Source organism: Lissotriton helveticus, chromosome 3_1 (genome assembly GCF_964261635.1).
Source record: "Lissotriton helveticus chromosome 3_1, aLisHel1.1, whole genome shotgun sequence".
Taxonomy (NCBI): domain Eukaryota; kingdom Metazoa; phylum Chordata; class Amphibia; order Caudata; family Salamandridae; genus Lissotriton; species Lissotriton helveticus.
Window position 1 is genome coordinate 972032278 of NC_136061.1, and position 12339 is coordinate 972044616.

Sequence of the window (12339 nt, forward strand, 5' to 3'; positions counted from 1 at the left end):
TCCCTGTGCACTCTCCACTCCCTGTGCACTCTCCACTCCCTGTGCACTCTCCACTCCCTGTGCACTCTCCACTCCCTATGCACTCTCCACTCCCTATGCACTCTCCACTCCCTATGCACTCTCCACTCCCTATGCACTCTCCACTCCCTATGCACTCTCCATTCCCTATGCACTCTCCATTCCCTATGCACTCTGCACTCCCTATGCACTCCGCACTCCCTATGCACTCTGCACTCCCTATGCACTCTGCACTCCCTATGCACTCTCCACTCCCTATGCACTCTCCACTCCCTATGCACTCTCCACTCCCTATGCACTCTCCACTCTGCACTCCCTATGCACTCTGCACTCCCTATGCACTCTGCACTCCCTATGCACTCTGCACTCCCTATGCACTCTGCACTCCCTATGCACTCTGCACTCCCTATGCACTCTGCACTCCCTATGCACTCCCTATGCACTCTTCACTCCCTATGCACTCTCCACTCTGCACTCCCTATGCACTCTCCACTCCCTATGAACTCTCCACTCCCTATGCACTCTCCACTCCCCACTCTGCAGTCCCTATGCACTCTGCAGTCCCTATGCACTCTGCAGTCCCTATGCACTCTGCAGTCCCTATGCACTCTGCAGTCCCTATGCACTCTCCACTCCCTATGCACTCTCCACTCCCTATGCACTCTCCACTCCCTATGCACTCTCCACTCCCTATGCACTCTCCACTCTGCACTCTCTATGCACTCTCCACTCTCTATGCACTCTCCACTCCCTATGCACTCTCCATTCCCTATGCACTCTGCACTCCCTATGCACTCTCCACTCCCTATGCACTCTCCACTCTCCACTCCCTATGCACTCTCCACTCCCTATGCACTCTCCACTCCCTATGCACTCTCCATTCCCTATGCACTCTCCACTCCCTATGCACTCTCCATTCCCTATGCACTCTCCATTCCCTATGCACTCTGCACTCCCTATGCACTCTCCACTCCCTATGCACTCTCCACTCCCTATGCACTCTCCACTCCCTATGCACTCTCCACTCCCTATGCACTCTCCACTCCCTATGCACTCTCCACTCTGCACTCCCTATGCACTCTCCACTCCCTGTGCACTCTCCACTCCCTATGCACTCTCCACTCCCTGTGCACTCTCCACTCCCTGTGCACTCTCCACTCCCTGTGCACTCTCCACTCCCTGTGCACTCTCCACTCCCTGTGCACTCTCCACTCCCTGTGCACTCTCCACTCCCTGTGCACTCTCCACTCCCTGTGCACTCTCCACTCCCTGTGCACTCTCCACTCCCTGTGCACTCTCCACTCCCTGTGCACTCTCCACTCCCTATGCACTCTCCACTCCCTATGCACTCTCCACTCCCTATGCACTCTCCACTCCCTATGCACTCTCCATTCCCTATGCACTCTGCACTCCCTATGCACTCTCCACTCCCTATGCACTCTCCACTCCCTATGCACTCTCCACTCCCTATGCACTCTCCACTCTGCACTCCCTATGCACTCTGCACTCCCTATGCACTCTGCACTCCCTATGCACTCTGCACTCCCTATGCACTCTTCACTCCCTATGCACTCCCTATGCACTCTTCACTCCCTATGCACTCTCCACTCTGCACTCCCTATGCACTCTCCACTCCCCACTCTGCAGTCCCTATGCACTCTGCAGTCCCTATGCACTCTGCAGTCCCTATGCACTCTCCACTCCCTATGCACTCTCCACTCCCTATGCACTCCCCACTCCCTATGCACTCTCCACTCCCTATGCACTCTCCACTCCCTATGCACTCTCCACTCCCTATGCACTCTCCACTCTGCACTCTCTATGCACTCTCCACTCTCTATGCACTCTCCACTCCCTATGCACTCTGCACTCCCTATGCACTCTGCACTCCCTATGCACTCTCCACTCCCTATGCACTCTCCACTCCCTATGCACTCTCCACTCTCCACTCCCTATGCACTCTCCACTCCCTATGCACTCTCCACTCCCTATGCACTCTCCACTCCCTATGCACTCTCCACTCCCTATGCACTCTCCACTCTCTATCCACTCTGCACTCCCTATGCACTCTCCACTCTGCACTCCCTATCCACTCTCCACTCCCTATGCACTCTGCACTCCCTATGCACTCTCCACTCCCTATGCACTCTCCACTCCCAATGCACTCTCCACTCCCTATGCACTCTCCACTCTCCACTCCCTATGCACTCTCCACTCCCTATGCACTCTGCACTCCCTATGCACTCTCCACTCTCCACTCCCTATGCACTCTGCACTCCCTATGCACTCTCCACTCCCTATGCACTCTCCACTCCCTATGCACTCTCCACTCCCTATGCACTCTCCACTCCCTATGCACTCTCCACTCCCTATCCACTCTCCACTCCCTATGCACTCTCCACTCTGCACTCCCTATCCACTCTCCACTCCCTATGCACTCTGCACTCCCTATGCACTCTCCACTCCCTATGCACTCTCCTCTCCCAATGCACTCTCCACTCCCTATGCACTCTCCACTCCCTATGCACTCTCCACTCCCTATGCACTCTCCACTCTCCACTCCCTATGCACTCTGCACTCCCTATGCACTCTCCACTCCCTATGCACTCTGCATTCCCTATGCACTCCCTATGCAGTCTCCACTCCCTATGCACTCTCCACTCCCTATGCACTCTCCACTCCCTATGCACTCTCCACTCCCTATGCACTCTCCACTCTGCACTCTCTATGCACTCTCCACTCTCTATGCACTCTCCACTCCCTATGCACTCTCCATTCCCTATGCACTCTGCATTCCCTATGCACTCTGCACTCCCTATGCACTCTCCACTCCCTATGCACTCTCCACTCCCTATGCACTCTCCACTCCCTATGCACTCTGCACTCCCTATGCACTCTCCACTCCCTATGCACTCTCCACTCCTAATGCACTCTCCACTCCTAATGCACTCTCCACTCCCTATGCACTCCCTATGCACTCTCCACTCCCTATGCACTCTCCACTCCCTATGCACTCTCCACTCCCTATGCACTCTCCACTCCCTATGCACTCTCCACTCCCTATGCACTCTCCACTCCCTATGCACTCTCCACTCCCTATGCACTCTCCACTCCCACTCCCTATGCACTCTGCACTCCCTATGCACTCTGCACTCCCTATGCACTCTGCACTCCCTATGCACTCTTCACTCCCTATGCACTCCCTATGCACTCTTCACTCCCTATGCACTCTCCACTCTGCACTCCCTATGCACTCTCCACTCCCCACTCTGCAGTCCCTATGCACTCTGCAGTCCCTATGCACTCTGCAGTCCCTATGCACTCTGCAGTCCCTATGCACTCTGCAGTCCCTATGCACTCTGCAGTCCCTATGCACTCTGCAGTCCCTATGCACTCTGCAGTCCCTATGCACTCTGCAGTCCCTATGCACTCTCCACTCCCTATGCACTCTCCACTCCCTATGCACTCCCCACTCCCTATGCACTCTCCACTCCCTATGCACTCTCCACTCTGCACTCTCTATGCACTCTCCACTCTCTATGCACTCTCCACTCCCTATGCACTCTGCACTCCCTATGCACTCTGCACTCCCTATGCACTCTGCACTCCCTATGCACTCTCCACTCCCTATGCACTCTCCACTCTCCACTCCCTATGCACTCTCCACTCCCTATGCACTCTCCACTCCCTATGCACTCTCCACTCCCTATGCACTCTCCACTCCCTATGCACTCTCCACTCTCTATCCACTCTGCACTCCCTATGCACTCTCCACTCTGCACTCCCTATCCACTCTCCACTCCCTATGCACTCTGCACTCCCTATGCACTCTCCACTCCCTATGCACTCTCCACTCCCAATGCACTCTCCACTCCCTATGCACTCTCCACTCTCCACTCCCTATGCACTCTCCACTCCCTATGCACTCTGCACTCCCTATGCACTCTCCACTCTCCACTCCCTATGCACTCTGCACTCCCTATGCACTCTCCACTCCCTATGCACTCTCCACTCCCTATGCACTCTCCACTCCCTATGCACTCTCCACTCCCTATGCACTCTCCACTCTGCACTCCCTATCCACTCTCCACTCCCTATGCACTCTCCACTCTGCACTCCCTATCCACTCTCCACTCCCTATGCACTCTGCACTCCCTATGCACTCTCCACTCCCTATGCACTCTCCTCTCCCAATGCACTCTCCACTCCCTATGCACTCTCCACTCCCTATGCACTCTCCACTCCCTATGCACTCTCCACTCTCCACTCCCTATGCACTCTGCACTCCCTATGCACTCTCCACTCCCTATGCACTCTGCATTCCCTATGCACTCCCTATGCAGTCTCCACTCCCTATGCACTCTCCACTCCCTATGCACTCTCCACTCCCTATGCACTCTCCACTCTGCACTCTCTATGCACTCTCCACTCTCTATGCACTCTCCACTCCCTATGCACTCTCCATTCCCTATGCACTCTGCATTCCCTATGCACTCTGCACTCCCTATGCACTCTGCACTCCCTATGCACTCTCCACTCCCTATGCACTCTCCACTCCCTATGCACTCTCCACTCCCTATGCACTCTGCACTCCCTATGCACTCTCCACTCCCTATGCACTCTCCACTCCTAATGCACTCTCCACTCCTAATGCACTCTCCACTCCCTATGCACTCTCCACTCTCCACTCCCTATGCACTCTCCACTCCCTATGCACTCTCCACTCCCTATGCACTCTCCACTCCCTATGCACTCTGCACTCCCTATGCACTCTGCACTCCCTATGCACTCTCCACTCCCTATGCACTCTCCACTCCCTATGCACTCTCCACTCCCTATGCACTCTCCACTCCCTATGCACTCTCCACTCCCTATGCACTCTCCACTCTCCATGCACTCTCCACTCTCTATGCACTCTCCACTCCCTATGCACTCTCCATTCCCTATGCACTCTGCACTCCCTATGCACTCTCCACTCCCTATGCACTCTCCACTCTCCACTCCCTATGCACTCTCCACTCCCTATGCACTCTCCACTCCCTATGCACTCTCCACTCCCTATGCACTCTCCACTCTCTATCCACTCTGCACTCCCTATGCACTCTCCACTCTGCACTCCCTATCCACTCTGCACTCCCTATGCACTCTGCACTCCCTATGCACTCTCCACTCCCTATGCACTCTCCACTCCCAATGCACTCTCCACTCCCTATGCACTCTCCACTCCCTATGCACTCTCCACTCTCCACTCCCTATGCACTCTCCACTCCCTATGCACTCTCCACTCTCCACTCCCTATGCACTCTGCACTCCCTATGCACTCTCCACTCCCTATGCACTCTCCACTCCCTATGCACTCTCCACTCCCTATGCACTCTCCACTCCCTATGCACTCTCCATGCACTCTGCACTCCCTATGCACTCTCCACTCTGCACTCTGCACTCTCTATGATGCTCTTCAGCGCTTTGCAGTGCGGTTAGGATATGAAGCGCTATATAAATTCAACTGTAATGCATTACGAAAAATGCCAAACCATGAAAAAACTCCCTGTTGCAAATCTTATAAGCAGTTTTACAAGTGTCTCACGAGGGGCACGAGATGCTTAGCCCATACGAGTCTATTTAGGCCGTTTGGGTACTGAACACCCGCAGTTTTAAGGACATTATTAAAACGGACTGTAAAGTCGAACTGAAAGAATGAAAAGTTATGCATGCTGCAACAAAGGGGATCAGCCGAGCAATTTCACATCAGACAAACCACTGCGTAGTCCTCACTACAAATAAAGGGGCAAAAATTAGTTTTAGCGCCCATGCACTTGATGAACAGCCAGATCGTGGCCTGTGTCTTCATCATGTATTTTTAACTAACGTACACTGAATTCACGTGCTCCACCACTAAAAAATAAGCACTCACCTGGGCTTCCTCGCATGGAATGACCAAAACAAACACAGAAGGAAAAAAAACGAAGCTCCGCTCACCGCCGCGATGAAGACATCGCAGAGGCGGAGAGGGAAAAAATCGCGGGAACGCCCCCGAATCTGGTCCGGCCTTAACGGACAGATCCGGCTCCCAATGGCTAGCCTCCATTTATGGAGCTAGCCAATGGGAGGTGGGGGACGTTCCAATAGCCAATATGGTAAACAAAAGATTTCACCTGCGCGAACTGCTTGCGCAGATCGCCAGGTCGAAACCTAAAAATGTGAATGTTTTGCGCTTTCTGGCCACACCTCCGACTCCGCCTACTGATCTAATCCTTGGGTTATTCCCACCCTCTGATTCTCGGCCCACAGTTCCCCAACTTTTTTCCCCACTTCGACCATTGCCTAGCTCTGTCCGTGAGCACAGCTCTGAATCAAGGACAATCAACAAATAGTTTTACTAAATGTGTTTTAAATCTAAAGGAGTAGACATATGTAGATTGAAGTTGTAATTTCATTATCAATGACCATTTACATCGCACTTTATACAAAGTGTCATTTTTTTGGCTACCTGATAATCAGTATTTACTGACTCAAGAAGAGCAAGTTAAAAATGAAGTGAAAAACTTTCATAGATTCGGTCCTGTCCTTTGTAGGGTCCCTGATGATGATTGCAGCAAGTTCATAATAGACGACTGACCTATTTTATTAGGATTGCAACATGTGAAGTGTAGGTTGCACAAGAACAACTGCAGCAAATGCATTAATTCAACAAGAAAGATTTCTGGTCAGTGAACCTGTGATCTGCAGGCTCCACACAGTGCTCTGCAGCAGGGACCCTACAGAGTCTCTTCAATAAGTGCAATAACCACCTGAATACTCTCTCACTTCTAGCACGCCTCGAGGCATGCAGCAAGAAGAGCACTAACCTCCAGAGCTATCTGAAAATGCGTTCCGCGTGTGACTCATAAACTGAGCCAGAACAGCAGTTTGTTACACAGCTGTGGTCTAGATCCCAAAACATGTTGGGCTCAGTGCCCTTACAAATCCTCATTTGCAAATAGCACTTTGTTTTGTCCAGACATCATTTCCCACCACATCATGAAAGTGGGTTTGAGGTAGCACTGTTGACACACAAACCTTTATGCCTGTTTAAAGAGATGGTCTACAGTAGCAATACAAAACGTTATAGAACACAAACACACATCAACACATCGACACGTTCCAAAGCCACAACAAAATAGCATAATATAGCAATAGTTCATGTGTGTACCCGCATAACTAAACACCAGCATACAAAATACTATAACACAATGACACAACGCTGCAATATTTCAATATAACTTAGCACAAGATTACAACACAATAACACACCAAAACATAGTTACAATACAACAAAACAGATGAGCAAGACAACACAACAGTACCAAACAATAGCACACTGACAAACACCAACACAACAAGACTGAGGTATTGGTAATTCCATCTGCCACCTCACTTTGGAGCGATCTTTACTGGCCACAGGAGTTAGGGCCAACTCCGAAGCCAAGTGCAAATGTAAAGAGCTTGGGGATTAAGCTGGATTGTGATTTGTCAATGGGCAGCCAGATCTCTGCTGTTGTTGGGAGCTGCACGAACATCATCAGGCAGTTACGCCAGCTAGTACCCGTTCTTCCTCAGGCCATGTTGCGAACAATTGTAGCGGCGACCATCATGTCAAGAATAGACTATGGGAATGTCCTTTACTTAGGCCTCCCTAAAACTCTGATGAACAGATTGCAAGTTGTGATGAACGACGCGGCGCGACTGATTTTTGGACTCCCCAAAAGGACCAAGGCTTCTCCTCTATTACAGAGCCTACATTGGCTCCCCATAAAAGAGAGGGTAGAGTTCAAGAGTCTTTGCACAGCCCATAAGGCAATTTATGGCCATGCACCTGTTTATATTAGAGACCGTCTGGAAGTGTATAGTCCAAAAAGATCACTTAGATCTTCTGATTCTCAGTTGCTGATCTGCCCTCGGTACAAACTGGTAACCAAGGGAGGGAGAGCCTTCTCTGTGTTGGTCCCTCAGCTATGGAATAAGCTGCCTGAGGGGCTACGCAGAGAGGTGAATCTCCTATAGTTCAGAAAGTCCCTAAAGACATTGCTGTTTGGGAGGGTCCTGGGTGCAATGTAGGCTGGCTGCTGCACTATCTCCTTGAATGATACGTAGTTATTGTATGAATTCCACCGATTTCCGAGCGCCTAGAGACCTGCAGGTGATTGGCGCGATATAAATCTAACATAACAATAACAATAACAACAACAAAACCTCAGCACAACAACACGACACCGCAAAAAACCACAACAAAAAATACACTGAATACAAGATGCCACTTATTAGTGTAACATATCGACACCTCAGAACAACATATTACCACACCAGTACACCACAAACACCAAATCAAGAACACAACAACATAATATGCCAACTTATATAATCACACAACAGTTCCAACACACAGAGCCCCCCTTTAATCTGTACACAGGGTACCAATATTTCGGTTGAGATTCATAGCCTGTCCTGCACTATGCTGCATGTCCACAAACATTCCTGCCATTTACCTGCCAATCAATCAATCAGTGTTTGTATAGCGTGCTCATCAACGGCGGGAGAGGGGGGTAACCAGGCGCTGTGTGGAGGTGGGGCGTTCCAGGCCTTGACGGCGAGGTGGGAGCACCTTAACTCCTATCTGTAATATTTTACAGTGTCTTGCAAGTTTCATGTTCCTGAAGAGACTTGTATTCTGTCTACAGGTGATGACATTGCCTTCCTTCCAGCACCTCGTCATCCCCTCTCCATACTTTCTCAGAGTCTGGACTCTGGAGAATAAACGGCTGGGCCGGCTTCTCCGCAGTCAGCAGCAGCAACAGCTCAGGTACCTTTATAAAGTTTTACCATCAGACTTTAATGTGACGTTTGTGGAATTTCTAATGGGTGTAGCTAATTCAAGTAACAGTTGTGTTGGGGCATATGAGCTGCAGATCATATACTTGTGCATAGATCGCCATCTGGTGTTGGGCTCAGATGTTTGCACTTTGTTTTTGTCTTTGGAAGAAGTATTTGTAGATAGGTGACTCCTCCCTAGGGTGATAATGCGCATGGGCTTCGACTCCATCTTCAAATAGTTTTTTTCACGCAACTGGTTCGGATGTGATTTGCTGCACTCCAGGCCGGTGTCGTCTTCGAACCCCCTTCGACGCGCAATTCCTCACCACTCAACGGTATTGTCTCAATCACGTTTCCCTTTCGATGTGCATCTTCAAAAAACTATAATATCCTCAACCTCGAACTTCGACCGTCTGGCTCGTTATCATGAAATGTCCCGCGGAAGCAGCTCGGTTCCGAACATCTTCGAAGCAAATTGCGATGTCCATACAGAACAGGAAGCTGATGAAGGAGAGGCCTCCGTCTCCGAAGCCGACGACTCCGACATCGAAGACGAGGTAGTCATCCCAGCAAAACGGTCCGTGAGTACCGAGACCTGTCTCCGAACCAATCTCAAACAAAAGGCTCCGCTAACACCTTCGCCCTTGGGCTCAAGTCGGCACCGGCAACACATTTCAGATTCTCCGCCCTCAGGCCCAGCTATGAAACCGAATAAAAAGCCTTCGGGCTTGAGCCAATCCCATTCCGGTGCTGAGAAGTCACCTTTAGCACCGAAGCCCAAAACCAAACCTGTGCCACACCCTTCTTCATCTGCACCGAAATCCGCCCGACGCCAAAGCCTTTGGCGTCGAAACAGTCAAAGGACAAACCTTAGGAGCCGAAACACATATCGAAGACTTCAGAGCCAAAAAATGTCTCGGAGCCTGAAGCTCCTACACCCAAAGTTAGAGTTCAAGACCCCACAGAAAGCTTCTGACACCAAGCCGAAAGAACATTCGGACCCTAAATCTTCGGTGCCGAAAAAGGACAGTTTTCCCAAACAGTGTGCACCAGATCCTTCGGATCCGAAACAAAAGACTTTACACATTTACCCAATAACCGGTCATGTAACCACCAAACCTTCTAAAAAGAGGAAACTGGACTATTCAGAAGACTCTGAAATACCCACTAAACCGAAGGAAATAGGCACTAACACTTCTCCACCTTCCTCTCCTCCTTCACCTGATCCAAATCTGCAAATTTCTCCAGCACTCTCTCCTCAACATACATTTTCACCTCAACCACAGGGGCATGAAGATGATGACATAGGTGGGGATAGGATCACAGATACAGATATGGATGATGACACACATACAATCCCTTTTTTTTTTTACTTTCTTGTTTTTATTATTGAAGGAAGAACAAAACTACAAAATACACATATGATATACGTTTCCAAAAAAGTATAAAAGAATTTACAATACAAAGTGTGTAAGCAATTTTGAGACAAAGAACGTTAGAAACAGAGGTCTGACAAATACTAATCTTTGATGAAGATAATAGAGAGAATAAAAATACAGTCTTACAAATAATAGACCAATATTTGAGCTGGCCTCATTCTCTTCTAGTTCGAATAGATCATGATTCAAAAAAATTTAACCACATTTTTTCCTTCTTTTGGAGAGCTTTGAGGCCTCTGTGTCTTGCTAACGACAGTTCCATAGTGTTAATTTCTTTTATCAAGAGCCACCACTCGAAGACATCTGGGATATCCTTAGATATCCATAATCTAGCGATGACTAGCCTGGCACATGCATAAATAATAGTTATTAAATCTTTGTAAGGGCAATTAGTTTCCTGAATATCTAGTAAGACCAATTGTGCTGACAATGGTGGTGTAACGATTTGTTTGCTATTTAAAATGTCGGTCAGCCCTTTCCAGAATGGCGAAAGCGCTGGGCATGAGAAAAGCATATGTTCTATGCCTGCCGCTTTTTGATCACACTTCGGGCACTTAGTTTTCTTATTTGCTTGATTACCCAGTACCCAGCTAGCTATTCTTTGTGGTGTATAGTAGAGTTGTGTGATGGTTCTGTATGACTGTAGCCTCAAGCTAGTAGACTGGACAATCAAGTTTATATGGCGTAAAGAATTTGAGATCTGTATGGGATTGATGTTCATACCCAGTCTGGAAGACCATTTAGCAGCTATTTTCGTATAATCTTCATTTTTGCCCTGTGTTAAGAGTCCGTACCCTAGACTTATTAATGAATTTACTTTATTAGAGTATAGACATGAAAGTATATCTGATTCTATTGCTTCCGTAATTTTCATCTTAGAGAGCAGATGATCCCTTATCTGGATGTATTTAAAGTACATATTATCCCTTAGATTATATAGAATTTTAAGTGCTTCAAAATCCATGAAGCCCAGAGCTCCGGTGCCCCGCTGCTTACACTAGCGAATTTAAGTGGACCTTTTGGGCTCCTTGCCGCTCCCGGGTCTGAGGGGGACTCTTGGTCGAGTGGGGCACTGAATGACTGGTGTCCAGGCCCCCGGGAGCTGTTGGCGCGTCGGTGGTTCAACGGCGGAGTCCTGGAGGGCGATCGATCCCGCCATCTTACCTGCGGAGCCGGCGGCGGAACCTCTCTCTCCCCTTCAGGGTGCCGCTGAGTGGCTCGGCGCGGCGACGTGGGTCACGCTCCCGCACTGCAGTCCCGGTGCCTGGCGTGGCGGACGGCATTCCCGGACGACGAGAGCCTCACGATCCTGCGACCGGAGCGGGCACCGGAGTTGAAGGCGGGCTCCCCTGGCTGCGGCGGTGAGGCCTGGCGGGACGGAGAGACCTGGTGCTGACCTGCTGGGGAGCTGCACTGGCGACGAGCGCTGAGACCGGGATCGGTCGATCCCGGTGACGGGCGGAGCGGCTCATGCCTGTGGTGGCCCTGAGATCCTGACTGCGGCGCTTTAGTGGCGGAGAGGCCCGGAGCGACATTGCGGTCGCCATTTTGAACTCCAGGTTGCCAGTGGAGAAGCGGCCGTTGGTGGTGTTGCCGCGAGGACGGAAGTGAGGCGCATTTGCTGGGGGCTGCGGGGGGGGTGCGGCTGCACGCGAGGCCGGCGCCCTTGGTGGGACTTGATCTGTATCACGGCGCCCCCCTGCGCACTGGGGCCTGACTCGGCGGCTGCACCCGGCGGGGAGTGCTGAGGCCCTGCAGCCCGGCGGCGACCAGCGTGGAGCCCCCACAAGCCTGTACTGTCTACACCTCGGAGCCCACGAGCCAGGGGACAGCAGTGACCTGTTTTGGCTGGGGATCTGATGCAGGGGCCTGTGGGACGGGTGATAGTGCGACGCAGTGGACATCCTCGTGGGGCCCCGGTTCTTGTGCTGGCCCCCCGGCCGGTGGGCCCTACTCTCACTGCAGAGGCAGCGCGCTGGGCCATTCTGTTGCTCCTCCCCAACCTGCAGCCTGCCTTTTCCGGTCAGTGGTG

The 12339-nt window shown here is 50.9% G+C and overlaps 1 protein-coding gene across 8 annotated transcripts in view; it reads left to right on the top strand.

Annotated features, from left to right (window-relative positions):
• Positions 1–12339, top strand: part of USP40 (ubiquitin specific peptidase 40) — a 660245-nt gene that overhangs the window by 426261 nt on the left and 221645 nt on the right. For all 8 annotated transcript variants that reach the window (XM_078681394.1, XM_078681396.1, XM_078681399.1 and 5 more), the window contains exon 28: positions 8736–8857. In XM_078681394.1, the coding sequence (XP_078537520.1) occupies positions 8736–8857 (122 nt within the window). The remainder of the gene's footprint in view (positions 1–8735; positions 8858–12339) is intronic.